Source organism: Prionailurus bengalensis, chromosome D1 (assembly GCF_016509475.1).
Source record: "Prionailurus bengalensis isolate Pbe53 chromosome D1, Fcat_Pben_1.1_paternal_pri, whole genome shotgun sequence".
In the NCBI taxonomy this organism is placed as follows: Eukaryota; Metazoa; Chordata; class Mammalia; order Carnivora; family Felidae; genus Prionailurus; species Prionailurus bengalensis.
Window position 1 is genome coordinate 22,796,939 of NC_057346.1, and position 17,663 is coordinate 22,814,601.

At 38.8% G+C, this 17,663-nt stretch overlaps 1 protein-coding gene across 1 annotated transcript; it reads right to left on the reverse strand.

Annotated features, from left to right (window-relative positions):
• Positions 1–5,102: 5,102 nt before the first annotated feature.
• Positions 5,103–6,635, reverse strand: PATE2 (prostate and testis expressed 2). The gene is made up of 3 exons (XM_043582219.1): positions 6,584–6,635; positions 5,831–6,037; positions 5,103–5,533 (listed from the first exon to the last, which is right to left on the reverse strand). Exons 1-3 carry the CDS (start codon positions 6,633–6,635, stop codon positions 5,397–5,399), a joined length of 396 nt encoding a protein of 131 aa, XP_043438154.1. The 3' UTR covers positions 5,103–5,396.
• Positions 6,636–17,663: the final 11,028 nt, after the last annotated feature.

Sequence of the window (17,663 nt, forward strand, 5' to 3'; positions counted from 1 at the left end):
TGAAGTCAAGAGTTGGATGCTTAACCAACTGAGCCACCCAGGCACCCCCAGTGTTATCTCATTTAAATTATTTATGTCCTTCATTTAGTTTTTAAGCTACTAAAAATAATTTTATGTTCATTTTTAAAAATCAAAAAGGAGAAAGGGACAAAAATATAAATTACCTACAACATTAGTATTGTCTGAGATTTTTTGTCAAATAGTTCTTTGTTATATTTTGCACCTCTCTGTTCAGATTCCCTCATGTCTCTCTTTTTCTGTAAGTTCTTGAGAATATTTATAATAGGAATTTTAAATTCTTTGCCTATTAATTCCAACATCTGGGTTGTTGCAGTCTTTTAATATATTGATTCTCTGAAACTTTTTCCATGGCTTTACTTCTATAGGAAAAGAAAATAAACTTATGCCAGAAAAATATATCACTCAATGCCTAAAACTAGATAATACATTAAAATACCACCATTTTTCACTATTAAAATTAGATGAATAAAAAAGTTGATTGAGAGAGAGGTAGATAGATAATAGACGTGAAGTGAAAATGGGATCACACTAAACTGCACTATTTTAAACCCCCTATTTTAATGAACATATTCTAACATGTTTTGAAATCCATATATTTGTATTTATATTATGTCACTTCTATGGAGGCATGGTGTTTCGGTATACCAATGTATCACATTTGATTTAGGCAATCCTGATTGTTTCTACTTTTTGACTTTTATTATCAACACTGCCACAGAGCTTGTTTCCTCATGTGAATTTTTTTTCATCTTGTTTCATTCTTTCCTCCAAATTAGAATTATTTTCTTGTGATATTTTTTTAAAAATTGGGGTATAATTGACATAGAAATATTAATTTCATGTGTAAAACATTGTGATTCGATATTTGTATAGATTGCAAAATGATCACCACAATATATCTAATTAATATCCATCATCACACACATTTACAAATTTTTTCCTTGTAATGGGAACCTTTAAGATTTACTGTCTTAGCAATTCAAGTACGCAAAACGGTATTAACTACAATCACCATGCTGTAATTAGATCTCTTATTTATTTTATAACTGAAATCTGTATCTTTTGACTTCTTTCACCCATTTCATCCATCCCCTACCTCCCACCTCTGGCAACCACCAAACTGTTTTCTTGTTCTCTGTATCTATGAGCTTGCTTGATTGTTTTTATTGTTTTTCTTTGTTTTTAGATTCCACATGTAAGTGAGATCATATGGTATTTGTCTTTCTCTGTCCGACTTATTTCACTTAGCATAATGCCCTCAAGTTCCATCTATGTTGTTGTAAATGGCAAGGTTTCTTTCTTTTCTGTGGCTGAATAATATAATATATGAATATCTATATGATTGACAAAGCTTCACCATGTCCATTTAAGGAATTGTGGACTCTTGGTGTTGCCAATTGTTCCTGATTGGCCCTTTGATGTATGTGCGTGCATGTGCACACACACACACACACACACACACACACACACCACTTTCGTATGTGGTCAGATCTATCAATCTTATCCTATTTGTGATAGATGTTATGATTCAAAAGCTTCCTCTATCACTAGATTATATAAATATTGTTAATATAATAGTGAGTTTAGAAAAAGAGAGTGCTTTTGGATTGTGTAGAAATTGGATCCAATTCCAACTGTGCCACTAACTAGTTGTAACAAATTGTATTTTTCAAAGATGGCTGCCACAATATTTCCCCTACCACAAGCTCTCTTTGCTACTCTCCAATCAAAAAGGGGAGCTTGGCCAGGCTTGTGACTCACTTGTAACCAATAGAATGTAGTAGAAGTAATAATGCATGACTTCCAAAGCTAGCCCATAATATGTGATGCAACTTTCACTTTGTTAGAATATACACTTGCCTTTAGAGCCCTAAGCTTCTGGGTAAGAAGTCTGGAGCCTCCATGCTGTGAAGGAGCCCAAGAAAGCCATATGAAGGTATTCTGACCAAGAGCCACAGGTGACATCACAACTTAAACCAGCATCAACTGCAAAGACATGTGAGTGAAGACACCTCATGGTGATTCCAGTCTTCAGCTCTAGAATCACCTCCAGACTCTGAATCTTCCCACCTGAGGCCCCAGACATCATGGAGCAGAGACGAGCTATCCCCACTCTGTACTTTCTAAATTGTGATCCATAGTACCAGTCAATACAATAATTTTTTTAAGGTAGCAATATTAACTGGAAAGCTGTGTAACACTTGTCAAAGTACTGCACTTGTCAAATTACCCAATTAGCATCTGGGCAACCCGTCTGTTCTTCAGGTTTCTCCTCCACTAAAATGTCTTACAATAATAGCTACTTCATAGGAAGTTCTGAAGATTAAATGAAATCATACATGAAAAGTACTTAACATGTGTCTAGCACACTGTAAGAGGTTAAGCAATAATAGCCACAACAATATTTAAAAGGCTTTTTGTTTCTTTTTAAATATTTATTTATTTATTTATTTTGAGGAGAGGAGGGGTGGAGAGAGAGGGAGAGAGAATCCCAAGAAGTCTCCATGCTCAGCACGGACCCTACGCAGGGCTCAATCCCACAACTGTGAGATCATGACCTGAGCCACAATCAAGAGTCAGATGCTCAGCCGACTGAGCCATCCAGGAGCCCCAGGTTTTTTGTTTATGGCATTTAAATCTTTAATACATGTGACATTTATTTTGGTCTAATGTGTAAGGTTGTATGAATTACTTAGCAGTCAACTCCAAGTTAACACTTAGATTAGTAGTCAAATTACTGTCTTTTAAAAGGTATGTGAAGAAAAAACTCCTGCACAACTACATGCATATATGAAAAAAGAGCATGTGCATTGGAGGATTGATAGTTGGGGTGGTATCGTGTGGATAAAGAAATTTTCACCTAGGTCTTACTGTGTTCATTTGTTCAAGATGGAAAATGGGACTAAGAAGAAAATCCGAAGATGGGGTGAACCAAGAGGTAATATCCAAGCTTGAAGCACTTTTAGCTAGGAAGCCGAATAAGAAAGATTCTCCTCTTCATGAGGATGAATCCATTTATATCTTATACACACCGTCACTCATAGGTACCAGAATGTAACTTCAGTTTCTAACCCAACTTCTCGTTTTAGAGCATCATTCACAGTGATGGTGGAAAATATATGGTCTTCTTACAATTGGAGGGGGGAAAAAACAGAAGCAAGGGAGGTCGGCGGGGGGGGGGGGGTGCGGGATGTTAACAAGTACATGGTCTCAGTTGGGAGACTGGCTTCGGTCAGATCCCCTGGAAAAGCTCTGCAGCACAAATTGCACCACAGGCTCCATCCCATCTCGATGCAAGGAGTCTGCCATTTGTTGGCTGTGGTCTATGCTCAAGTTGGGAGCTGAACATCTGGGCAAAGCAGCTCCTATTTGGCAGAGGGCAAGTCTGCAGAGCACATAGCTATCAGTTGTCATAAGCCAACACTCAATGCAGCTGGGAGGCAGAAGCAAAACAATGATCTCGGTCTCTCTCCTTTTCCCCCCTAGACTGATGTCTCCCATCCCCATGATTCCATAGGTGAGCAAGCCCCTGTGCAACTAGGAATAAAAATATGTTCTTTCCGTAACTCAAAATATCCACATTACACTGGCTTTTCCAATCTGTCCATTTTGAAAAGGTTCTCTTTATGTCTTGCTTCTTCTTGGCTCTGTAAAATCCCAACTGAGAATTCTTCAGAAAGGATCATATTCTCAGACACAGACAGAATGCACCAAACTACTCAAGTAGAGGGGTAGTTGGTTTATTGTTAAGAATTTTACAAGGCCTGGGGCGCCTGGGTGGCTCAGTCGGTTGAGCGTCCAACTTCAGCTCAGCTCACGATCTCGCGGTTGAGGAGTTCAAGCCCCACGTCGGGCTCTGTGCTAACAGCTCAGAGCCTGGAGCCTGCTTCAATTTCTGTGTCTCCCTCTCGATCTGCCCCTCCCCTACTCATGCTCTGTCTCTCTCTGTCTCAAAAATAATTATAAACATTAAAAAAAAAAAAGAATTTTACAAGGCCTAATAAAGGAGAAAAAAGCTCATGGAAATCCAGGACCAGGAACTGCAGTAGGCCTTATAAGGAGAGAAATGTCAGGATTATTCTGTATCCAAGAAAGCTTCACCACCTTGGTCACATTCCACCATCAATGCTACTCCATTTCTCTCTGCCTGTTTGTTTCACTCTGTCTGCCTGACTCTCTTCCCACCACTATTAACTTCTGCTATCTCATATCATCAGTTTACTCATAATGTCATCTTATATAGGACACTTTGTAACTACAACACTACCTCATGGCATCTCTGTTCATTTCTATTGTCTTCAACTACTGTGCCACCTGCTTTATTTTTCTCAATTTTTTCCTCATCCTTTTTTTTATTATTTATTTTGAGAGAGAGAAGGAGAAAGAGAGAGAGAGAGAGAGAGAGAGAGAGAGAGAGAGAATGAGCGGGGGAGGGACAGAGAGACAGGGAGAGAGAGAATCCCAAGCAGGATCCATGCTGTCAGCACAGAGCCCGACTCGGGGTTAGAACTCACAAACTGCGAGTCCTTATCCGGGGCCCAAATCAAGAGTCAGATGCTTAACTGACTCAGCAACCCAGGCGCCCCTTTCCTCATTTTTATAAGGAGAGACTGACTGACCATTCTTGCAGAAGGTCTCCATTCCCAATTAAATCACCTTTTTCAATCTGGTGCTAGCTGGTCACCTGGCCATCCAGGGCCCTGATAATTTAAGCCAATTTCACCCACACCAAATTGTCTCTCAAATCTTAGTTTCCACAAACTGAAATGCCCTTTCTTTGATGCCTCATCCTTATGCCTGTCCAGCTTTCTGTCTGCCTGAGATTTCCCTCCTCTAAGAGCCCTACCAAAGAAAGATATGGCTCATGTTGCCCACAAATTGGGAAGCCAGAGCTATTTTTTCTTTTATCTCCATAACCCATGGGCAAAAGGAGAGCACCAGAAGGTGTCAGGGCTAATCCGAAGAGAATCTCAATTCCAACCAGAGGAGTGGATATAGATGAGCATAAAGTATGGCCAGAGAGTTCTTGGTACAAGTTTGTGACTATTTTGACCCAATTCTTTGCATTACCATATAGGAGATAATAAATAACCAGTTCCAAACCCAACTGTATTTGTGGCAACCCTATTTCCATCATAAGGAAATCCAAACTGCCAGATGTGAGCAACAGGGATTTGCAAAACTTCAGTCTAGTTTAGTCTTCCATCATTAATGAGACTCAGCTACCCTCCACTCTCTCCTTGTGACCTCACTAGCTGGCTTTCTCTCTCACTCTCTACCAGTGGTTGGAAGAGGAAAGCAAAATACAGGTCTGGGGGAAGAGACTAGGGGATGGTGAGTTGAAGAATGACCCCAAGTCCAGGAGAGATATAGAATTAAACTCCCTCAGGGAGGTTGCAATAGTTATTATGTCTGCAACAGATGAGCTCTCTTCTTTTCTCAAAACTCAAGAAGTTGATGTCCTCACAGTTGGTCATACATGACAGTTTGGAATAATAATACATACTTCTCCCTGAAGAGATGAAAGAGAGAGAACACAGTTGTAATGACTCCATTTCCTTCTATCATATTCCCAGGAGTATTTTCTCTACAGAGCCTCACTAACCTTTCGCTAAGCCCCAATCAGCTATAAGGCTGAATCTACCAATGACTGACCCAGAAAATGGATTGTATTTCCCTAACTGATAGGAGACATCAACTTCTCCTTTACCCAATTTTGTCTTAAGGAAAAGTCTTTGCCATCCCCTCTAAATGACCACTCACCCATGCACAGGTGGCTATTTCTCAGACAATCTCTACTCCACGTTACCTTTTCTCGTAAGGAAGTAAAGGTTCTCAATAGCACAGGACTGTTGGTGCTTTAGGATGCAGATCTTCATGGTGTCATAGCATAACCCAAGATGATATTTTTTACATTTATAACATGCTGTTGCAGAGTCTGTGAGACAGAGAAAGAGGTAATTAAAAGATGTAGTCTGGAGAAGATTCTCCAGGTCTGTGAGTTTCTCTATGGGAACTTACTATTGTCTAGTGGTTCCTGATCTTTCTCTGGCATTTGACTCCTTTGATATTCTTGTGAATCAATTGCTGTATATGATCAAAATATCAGAGTTCCTATAAAATTTATCTATGGACGCAAGTAATGAACAAGTTACTTAACCTGATGATTTTGTCCAGTAATGGGGAAAGGAAAGCAAAGAAGGAGATTTCAGCTTCCTTACTCCAAGAAATGGACTAACTTGGTCTGGGAGAAGATAGAGCTCCTCGGATTGTAGAGTAAGAATGGATTACAGCCCTCTCTGAAGACTGAGAGGAGGTTTGTTCCTAAACATATCATAAATGATCTGTTTACCAGAGATTGTGGACGAGCCATAATTGTACCTGTCAGATGGTCCTTAAATTCACCTTGGGGAAAAAAAAAAAGAAAAAGAAAAATCTTCTTTGTCATAATCTCATATACATCTGCCAACACCCAAAGAGCCAGTTGTGGAAATTTCCCCTTCCTCAGCATCCGCCCATCTCTTAATCAACAATCAGCTCTCCCCATGTCTCCATGACTTACCCTTATTTGAGCAGACCAGAAAGACAATGCACAGCAGAAACACAACAAACATCCTGAGACTTTTATCATGTACAGCTTTCTGTGAAAGGTGCTGGTTGATCTCCAGTCATCTGTCCTTGCGCTACTCATCCAAATCATGTAATCATAAAATTTCAGGGACATACAGCACCTCAGTGTTCCCAGAACAAAGCCACCAACTGAAGTTTCACTACCCCTCCGGCATCTATTTCAAAATTCTCCTCAATGATGAGATCAACGGTACATATTATATATGATCTATAATATAATATGGAATTATATAGACTATATTATATAACATAAATTTTATATTATACATTATTATATTTATAATTTATTATTATATATTTTAATATATATTCTATGTATTTTATATATTATATAATATATATCTACAATATATATTATAATCTATAATACAAGATATACTCTACTATAATATATAATATACATGTATATAATTTCTATTCATTGTTGCATACCTAAGCCTTGTGCTTTGCAAGTAGAGTCAAATTTCTCTCCTACATTTTAACATTTCAGGTATTTCAAGACAGGATTTGGACACCTGGCTCTTTGTATCTCTCTTCACTAACCTGGTTACTCTCCTCAGAATAATCTCAGATTTGTCTTTGTCTCATGTAGACCAAGGCAGACTCCAGGTATAGTCTGTATGTGTGGGGGGTATTGGAGTACTGCTTTTGTGGTGGAGGAAAAGGAGCTTCAGGAAGAAGGTGAGCAAAAATAAAATTTGTCTAGTTTGCCTTCAGGTGTTATTAACTGATTGGTATTCTAATTAAATAATTTCTAAGCATATACCACATGCCAGTATCACAGGAAGAAAAGATGCTTATGCAACCAGGACGTCAATCAATGGCCTCACTAGAGACATCAAAAAGGACATCGAGCGCAGTTGGCTATGGACATCTAGATGAAAGTCCTTCAAATTTGACTGCCTGACCGGGGAAGGCTCCCATGAAGAAGGGGGTGCTGAACAGGACTTGGAGGGCTAGCAATGTGTGAGCTGGAAAAAGTGAGTAGGGACAGGCACCCAAAGGAACAGCAAATGTCAGAGTACAGAGATGTCAAACAGCCTGTCACAGCGTGAAGAGAGCAGGTCATGTGGCTGCAGAGACATGAGTGTGCCAGAAACTCAAGCACAGAGAGACACAGTCTGCTGGAGAGGATGGCATATGGGTGAAGGGAGGGGCCCAAGGGGACATTGCACAGGTCTTGCTGCTGGCACCACTTGGTCCCAAGCTTGCAGGATGGAATTTCTTGCTTGTTACTGTGCATTTGCAAGATGTCAGTGAAAAGAGCCATTTTCCCCGGAGTTAGGAAAGATGTGAAAGCATACACTCCTCTTCAGCACCAATATTGAATTGTGGAAAGGACACATCCTTTAATCCCAGACTCAAGTTTGCCACTATATGGGCTCAAATCCTGACATTGCTGTTTGCCAGCTATGTAATTTTTGGGTGAGTTACTGACGTTGAGAATAATTTTCATATCTCACATGATCAGTATTAGGATTATATTACAGTTTGTGAAGAAAGGGAAGCTCATATTTGTGGAGACCCTGGAAACTATCAAGCACTAACTCCCTGTGTGGTGCTTACAATTTCAGACAAGCAGCCTTGACCCTTTTGCTAGGGTAGGCATCAGAAATTTCCATCATAAGGAGTCATACACAAGAAAGGGCATCTGGCTAGGAAAGACAAGAAGGTAGTGGCTATAGCTGTGGTCTTAGCATTCAAGGGGCAAGAGCCCGGCTGTGAGGATGGTATCAGGAGTGTTTTGTCAAGGGTTAACTTTCAATAAGGCTTACATTTGGCTTTGGGTGTTCAAAAAGATGGGAAGTTAATAACAATCTCTTCTAGAATGGACTTTGAAGACAGAAAGTCAGATTCAGAACAAGCTGTCTGAGTTGGCTTGAATAAGTGAGCAGCTGGGAACAAGTTGAGTTCTGATTCACTGAGACTGGGTGAGAACTGGATCCATTCTTAAAGCTTAAGGTAGGCTCCATATGCTTATGACAAGCCATTTCATATCTCTACCTCAGACCCCTACTCTGACTTCCAGATTCACGTCTACAAATAACCATTGAATTTTAGGTGGCTCACAAAGTATCAATCTCAGGCTGTCTCAAAATGAAATCATAATCTTTCTGATTCACTAAACCTGCTCCTACTGCAGTGTTTAGGGTCTCAATAAACCCAGGAATCATTCTTTATAGATACCTGTGCCCTGTCCTCAAAGAGAATCAAATAGCAAGTCTTATCCATTCTACCTACTAACTTCTCCCTCACATGGGTTTATTTTTCTCTATCCACTGCCACTACCATAACCTTCAGCTTCATCTCCTGCCTGGTCTAAGCAATAACCTTATTTTTTGGCTTGCCTGCTTATAATCTTTCCCTATTATAGTCTGTTCTCTATAAAGTGGTCAGAGAGCCCTTTTATAGGCCATCGATGCCGCACTCCTGCTCAAAACCGTCCAATGACTTTTCATCACGCTTTGAAGAGAATCCAAAGGTCCTCCCATAGCAAGTCTTCCCCAGGCTGAGCAAAGGCCATTCTCCCATTTCATTTCCTACCACATTCCCCTTGCTCATTCAAATGTCACCCTCTCAGGGCAGCATTTCCTGGTTGACATTAGGAAATGTCAACATCCCTTCTCCAACCTTTTCCCTGCTTCTCTTTTTAATAGCAATTCTCACTACCTGACCTTACATATCTATTTGGTCACTTGTTTGATTCTTCCACTAGCACAAAGCCAAGACTTTGTTTTATTTCCACTGGATACCCAGCATCTGGAGGCTCGGAATATAGGAAACACCCCCCAAATATCTGTGGAACAAACAAATAATGATCTTCCCACATCTGCTCTTGAGTCCTTCCAGCCCATTATTACATAGGAACCAGGTTGATCAGATTCATTTTTGTTTTTTAAGTGTAATAAGGATGTGAAAATGAGGCTCTTTCTATATTCCAGCTAGGATCCCAAAATGGTAGGTGGCAAGTATTTTTACATTTCAAAGTGAAATGTTGTGCTAGTTATGCAGATTAACAAAGAAAATCAATGAAAACCAGTTTCAGTATCTAGGACCCTTTGACCACCTAGATGGTTTAAAGAAATAAACATTAATGTGTCAAAATAACAAATAAACAGCAGAGGAGTTTTTATAGTCTTGGAGGGGGAGGTGTCTTTCAATATATGGCTAAAAATATACAACCATAAAAAAATTTTATATGTTTGGCTACATTTTAAAAAATCTTCTGAAGCAGGAGGTGAGGTTAGGAACAAACCACTAACTCATAAGCAAAGTCTGAATAACAAATAAACAACCAGTTACAAAATATTTGCAACTCATAATGCAGACTGAGGACTGCATCTTCCTATTTTACAAAGAAATCCTAAAAATCGATTAGAAAGCTATTAAGAATTCAAGAAGAAAGGTAGATAGTTAATAACAGCACTAGGTCACAGAAAAAGGAATTTAAATGGTCTTACGCATATAAAATGTGCTGAGCTTTCCTCATAATTTGAGAAATGTGAGCTGAAGCTAAACTCAGATACGATTTGACTTTATGGGTAGATCTAGGCAATCATCAGAATCTAATCACACCCCTAAATTGGTGAGGTTGGAAAGCAGCACTACTCATCACTCATACATCAGTACTAGAGGGTAAGTTAATACATCAGTCGGGGGCGGGGGGGGGGGATTAGACAATGGCTATCAAAATTATAAAGATCTAGGGATCTTACCCAAGTCATTTTGTGGAATTAGCCTTGCACATCTGTGAAAAAGTGAATACACATGGTTATTTATGGCTTGATAACTGCAAGATTGAAAACAATTTATACTGATCTCATTTATATGCAAAAACTTTAAAAAAAAAAAGTCAAACTCATAGAAACAGGAAGTAGAACGGTGGTTACCAGGGGCTTGGGGTGGCAGAATGGGGAGGCTGATCCAAGGGTACATGCTTTCATGTACGAGATGAAGATGTTCTGGGGATCTAGTAATGTACAGCATGGTGACTATAGTTAACAGTGCTGTACTGTGTACTTGAGAGTTACTAAGAGAGTAGATCATAAGCACTCTCGCCACACAGGCACATGTACATGCGCACACACACAAATACAACGGTAATTATGTCGCCTGATGGCTGTGTAATTAACCTGATTATGGTGATCATTTCACAATGTATGAATATCAAATTATCACATTGTACATTTTAAATATATATACTTTTGTTTGATATATATAACAAACAATAAAGCTGGGGGAAGAAAGAAGAGAAAGTTTATGGACCAGTTGGGAATAGCTACATAAATTGTGATATATCCACACAATAGAATATTATGCAGGCAGAAAAAAAAAGAATGAAGAAGTTTTTTGAAGTGAATTTAGTAACACATCAAATATATCTTGTAGGCTAAGTAAGTCACATCCTATTCAGCTGAAACTGAATTTATACATCTTAAAATATCTAGGACATGAGGATAAGGCTGAAATTTTACCAAAAAGTAATTAGAAGGCTATTACATAAAAATATTGATTTGAAAAGCTTACTATTATAGCTCAAGTATAGTACTTTCTCAACACCATCAGCTTGTAGATGGCTCCTCTGGCCACTATTCTGTACATTCGCAATACTAAATACAAGTCCATTTTAAACTGAATTTAGTAAAGGAGTAAAAAAACTTTAAGCCAGCTCTGCCAGTCATAGATACTGATGAATGACATATTACTATCTGGATTTGGACTATTTCTTTCCCGCTAATAATAATTAAGTAAAAGACAGTGATCTCCTCTTCAACTCCTGGTCCACGGTGATGATGCAATCTCACTGAAGTCATCCCATATACTGAAACTCTGCATACCTTGCTTCATCATCTGCGTTAGGAAATAGAACTTTGGGGAGGCTGGGTGGCTCAGTTGGTTAAGCATCCGACTTTGGTTCAGGTCGGATCCCTTTTGCATTACGCTTAAAATATATAAGAGTGCATATTTTAACAATAAGCCCGTTTAACAATAAGCCCATCAAACTAGTTGAGCTTACTACAGGCCAGTTACTTTAAGCTATTTACATTCATCTATAGAACTAGATTTGTGTGGTGTAAATGTGGAGTTATAGATTCATACATATATATTCCTGTCCTCTAACATTGATTCATATTTTAAACTCTTTTGATTGTGACTTCTTACTAATAAAGAACTTCTTATTCAAAAAAGTTGAGTAATCCATATCTCCAGTCATTTTCTTTATCAGAAGCATTTTTTCACTGGATTCTTTAGAAATGGCTTATAGGAATAATAATTCTCAAATTCCTGTATGTCCAAACACTTTATGTTCTTTACCTTTGAAGGTGAATTTTGCTATATTCAAAATCTTTGGTTCACATTTTCTTTCCTTACATATCATAAATACATCACTGCTGTTACAAAAGTCTAATGATTAACCAATTTTCTGTCCCTTACAAATTATGGACATTGGTCTAAAAACTCAAAGGATTTTTTTTCTTTTTTCATAAGTTTGGTAATTTTACAAGAATATGTCCTGATGTTGATCATTCTAAGTTGGCAGCATCAGGCACAGTGTGCTGTTGCAATGTAAAGTTTCAAGTCTTTTAAAATCATTTTAGAAAAGTGTTTTATTATGATTATTAATTTTTAGTATTCTTTTCTTTTTCCTTGGTTGTCTTTTTTCAGGAGCTTCTTTATCTGTATATTGAATCTTTTTGTTTATTTAAAAAATTCTAACCTTTTAGGAGCACCTGGGTAGTGCAGTCAGTTAAGCGTCTGACTCTGGATTTTAGCTCAGGTCATAATCTCATGGTTTGTGAGTTTGAGCCCCGTGCTGGGCTCTGCACTAGCAGTGTGGAGCCTGCTTGTGATTCTCTCTCTCTCCCTTTCTCTCTGTTCTTCCCTTCCTCACTCCTTCTTTCTCTCTCAAAATAAATAAATAAATAAATAAATTTTAACCTTTTAAAATCTATAAATCTCTTCATTTCTTTTAAATTTTAAAATTGCTACCAATTTCACTTTCTTTTTCTCTTAGGTCAATATTCCACTATATATGCTTATATTCTTCAACTTTTGTTAGTAGAGATGGTGGACCACGGGCCTGAGCATCACAGTGTATTCTTGTTGAGTATGCCAAGATGCAAGGCCTTGACCACTCTCTTTTCCCAGGCCATCGCCTGGGTTGTGTTCACAGTGAAAAATATTGAAGAATGAGGTAACATCTCCACCAAGACAAAGAGCAGTTGTGCTTCCACTTAGTATATAAGTGATCAATTCCTTTAGCTCAGTGTTCCCTAGCTGTAACGCAAACCCACAGTGAGTAGCATCTACCTGGGCCTCAGCTATACTGCCTGTGGGACTCAGAGAACTTGAGAATTGATGCAAAGCAACATGGAGTCTGGCTTCTGCTTTTGCCATGAGAATGAAGTCTTCTGTCTCTGATCCAGGAGTTTTGTTTCTTCTACCAGCATCTATAAAACAAGAACAGGCCAGATTATTAGCTCGCAGGTAGGGTAAAATCCCAGACCCTCTGCTGTTCTTGACAGTTTGGGAGATGAGGGTACGATGGTGACAGAGATATGGCTTTCTGGAAGATGAAGGACAAGGGCTCCCACAGGATCGAGTTAAGAGAGATAGAAGACATCCGGGGATCCAGTAGCAGGTGCTCTCACCCCAAGGGGTTGGGGAGGTAAGGGAAACTTCTTCTCCTAGCTATTTGTTTGTTATTACTTTTCTATTGTTGCATAACAAATTATCATACACACAGTGGCTTAAAACAACACAGATTTATTATCTCACAGTTCCTGTAGGCCAGAAGTCTGGGCACAGCGTGACTGGATTCTCTGCTTAAGATCTCACAAGGCTAAAATCAAGGTGTTATCCAGGGCTGTGTTTCTCATTTGAAGCCAATAACCAGTTGAACAGCTCAATCTGTCAACACTGTGTGAGTGAACTTGAAAGTGACTCCTCCCCCAGTTGAGCCACAAGATCACTACAGCTTCAACGACACCTTCGTTATGTCCGTGAAACACTCGGAAGCAAAGGACCCAGCTAAGCCACACCGATTCCTGACCAACAGAAACTTCGAAATAATATATTTTGTTGTTCTAAGCCACTAAGGTTTAGGAAATTGGCTACACAGCAGATCATCTATATATTGGCTGAAAGCACAGAGGACTGCAGCGCAAAGCCACAGCAGCATCTGATGGGAAAGGAGAGAGCCCCAGAGTGGGGGAGTTACGTAGGAGTGAGGGGGGCCATACCAATAGTGAGAGAAGGTGCGGAGGAGGAGGAAAAAACTTCCCACTGCTCCAGCCATGCCCTACACACTAGCTTCACCTCCTCCCTGCATGCACCACCCTCCCGACCACAGACTAACAATCTCCCTGCAGCTGTGGTAACCCCAGAAGTGTGTGTGTGTGTGTGTGTGTGTGGTAAAAAACCTGGACTTTTTCCCATAGGGGAAAAGCTGTGGCCCACTCTCTACCTCTGAGCCCTTCAACCCTAATGACTTTTCTGAACTACAGACACTGTGGCTGATGATAGTCAGACGTTGGAGCTTCTGGCAACAAAGAGGTAACGTCCACTTGGAGATGGCGACTTCTCACCTCCTTGACACAGCTCTAGCCCTTTTGAAAAGCAGCTATGGATCTGCTACTGAGTGCTAATGAAAACTGAAGCCCAGTCCAAGGAAGCCTTGTGATGTATTTTCTAAGCTGATATTCACATTTGGGAGTGAGTCAACTCAGACCTGATAACTCAGTAAAGGGTCAGGGTTCAAAAGCTCGAAAGGCCTCACTAGTCACATGGAATGGTATATTCGTGAGACATATGAAGTATATTCTCAACTGTAGTCTACTGTTGTAATTTCTTAGTAGTGATTTTCAGAAATCAGAAGACTTGAATTTTGATGAAGTTAAATTTATAATTTTTTTCTTTTATGATTTGTGTTTCCATGTTTCATTATAGAAGTCTTTGCCTACTTGAATGTGGTTAATATCTTCTCTTAAATTTTCTTCTAGAAGATTTATCATTTTAGTTTATATATATCATATATGGTCCATGTAAAGTTAATATTTCTGTATGGTGTAAAGGCAAAGTTACATCTTTCGCCAAATGGCCATCCAGTTGTTCTTGCACAGTTTGTTGGAAGGACTTCTGATTTGATAATTCACCATTACGTGGATGTTAATAGACACTCTATCAAAATTTTAAAGTTCTCTTCTATTGTTATTTGATGATAATTTTATTATAAATTGATATTCGGTTTTTATCATTGAAGTTTTGTTTCTCTTCTTCCATGAATGGGGACAATTAAATTGATTCCTTCCTCTAATGTCAAACCTTCCTTGCATTCCTCAAACTGGTGCAGCCACTCAGGAAAATAGTATGGAGGTTCCTCAAAAAATTAAAAATAGAACTACCCTATGACCCAGCAATTGCACTACTAGGCATTTATCCAAAGGATACAACTGTGTTGTTTCAATGGGGCACAAGCACCCCAATGTGTACAGCATCTATCAACAATAGCCAAAGTATGGAAAGAGCCCAAATGTCCATTGACTGGTGAATGGATAAAGATGTGGTACATACATATACAATGGAATATTACTCGGCGATTAAAAAGAATGAAGTCTTGCAACTGCAACAATGTGAATGGAAGTAGAGCATACTATGCTTAGCAAAATAAGTCAGAGATAGATAAATATCATATGGCTTCACTTATATGTGTAATTTAAGATACACAACAGATGAACATAGAGGAAGGGAAGGAAAAATAAGACAAAAACAGAGAGGGAGGCAAACCATAAGAGATTCTTAACTACAGAGAACAAACTGAGGGCTGCTGGTGGGGTGCCGGGAGGGGAGAAGGGCTAAATGGGCAAGGGGCATTAAGGAGGGCACTTGTTGGGATGAGCACTAGGTATTATATGTAAGTGATGAATCATGAGATTCTATTCTAGAAATCATTATTACACTATATGTTAAATAACTTGGATGTAAATCTAAAAAAATTTTTAATTAAAAAAATTTAAATAGTTAATAACCTCCCAAAATAGAGAGCCCCCCCCCCCCACCGCCCCGTACCCTCCATAGGTTCACTGGTGAATTCTACCAAAAACTTAAGGAAGAAATTATACAGATTCTCTACCATCTCTTCCAGAAAATAGAAATAGAGGGACCATTTCCTAACAAAATATGGAATAAAACAGAATAAAACTACTTATTCTACAGATTTTAAAAACAACAATAATAAACATTATTAATAATTTGAACTTACACAATGTTATATGTCAAGCATGTATCAATAACTCTGGGAAAATATTAATGAAAGGGACAAAAGATTTGAACGGATGTTCAATCTCTTTACTAATGAAGCACACGAAAAGAGCCAAATAAATTGACAACAAATTTTGTGTTTCAATTCCATCCTGCTAAAGCTTTTCCCACAGCACTTTAACATTTGCAAGAGGGTGAGAGGGAGATGTTGGCCAATGAGTACAAACTTACAGTTAGAAAATGAGTAAGTTCTAGGAATTTAATGCACAGCATCGCGATTACAAGTCACAGTCTTGTGCTACATTTCTTGAAAGTTGCTAAGTTACACAAAGCTATATGTCAATTATATCTGAATAAAGTTGGGGGGAAAGAACATAAATTTGCAAGGATATTGACCTCTACCTTCTTCTTTAATATCGGCAATTCAGCCAAGAAATCTTTAATTTTTCAGTAACACCTTAACGAGAAATACAGAACCTTGAGTGCAAATTTTTATCTCATTCAGATGGTTAAAAGTATCTTTTAGGTGAGCCAGACCATGAATAAAGTCCTCTTTTTCAAATTGTTTCAAGAGTAGGTTTGCTTTTTCTTTAAAAAGTAAACAAATAAAACTTATCAAAATCGGTACTAAAGTTTGTCCCTTTGAAAGCCAGAGAACTTCGGTGGTGACAGAGAAGATTTTCTTATTCCCTGCAAAGGCATTTTTAAAATGTGATGATTTAGAAAATTACTTTGGATAAAGTCGATGGCTCTTTTGGCTGATGACAGAATTTCTTTTAGAGTTGTTTGAATAGTCTTTTGTCAGTGCATGTCTGTCACAAAACAAGTGAGTAGCTAGGAGGCAAGGAAAACCAGATGCCCACCCAGCATTGCAGGAGTTCCATTCCGTCTGCAGAAAGAGACAGGAAGCTTTTGCTTCCCTCAAAGTTCTGCATGATAAAACCACCTTTTTTACCTATTGACAAAAAGTCGTTGACTTTTACACTTCCCAGGGGAGACTCATGATGTAAGAATTCTTCGATGGCTTCAGCATGCGCAGAGCAAGCAAAATCAGAAGGGGGAAGCTTGGCAACACTGAAGGTGGCTTTAGTTTCATCCCATTGTAAAATGAAGGGGTGTGGCATAAGTGCCAATTCCTCAATGGCTGCTTCAAGGTTTTCAAGAAATAGGAACTGTTGGACAAGGAAAATGGATGACAGAGTTTTTTCCTTCGTTGCAGTCCACGAATCAGTGCCGACATGGTTCACCAAAGTTTATCCGATATAAGTGGAGCTTCTATTTATTCAGCAGGCTGGTAAGAAAATGTGCAGAAGCCCCAAGAAAAGGGTTTTGTAAAATGGCACAACTACGTTTAGAAACACGCCCATTCTTTCCAACTGAGCTTTCTTATTAGGAAAAATTCCAAATTCTAAGATATAGCTTCTGGAAAGACAGAAGTGAGATGCACTTTTACTCTATCTGCATTCACAAGAACATTTACACATACACGCGCACACACACACACACACACACACACACATACAACCACTGTGACCTTTGTGTCCTAGTAAGTTCAAAGATGCAAATGAAGACATCTGATTCCTGTTTTTTCACTTACTTCTATTAGGAACAAAATCTTAGGCACTGCTAACGTTTTGTAGTTTGTTGCCAACATTGACTATGGAACGGAGTGATTGATATCCTTTAGAGTGTAGCCAAGAGCGGGAGGCCCCAAGATGGACCACTTTGGCATGAAAATTATTTTGAGTTAA

Coding starts and splice junctions, on each gene's coding strand:
- PATE2 (XM_043582219.1), bottom strand. CDS start 6,635: ATGTTTGTTGTGTTTCTGCTGTGCATTGTCTTTCTGGTCTGCTCAAAT. Junction 6,038..6,583: donor TCTGGTCTGCTCAAATAAGG/GTAAGTCATGGA, acceptor GACAATAGTAAG/TTCCCATAGAGAAACTCACA. Junction 5,534..5,830: donor TTACTTCCTTACGAGAAAAG/GTAACGTGGAGT, acceptor TCATCTCTTCAG/GGAGAAGTATGTATTATTAT.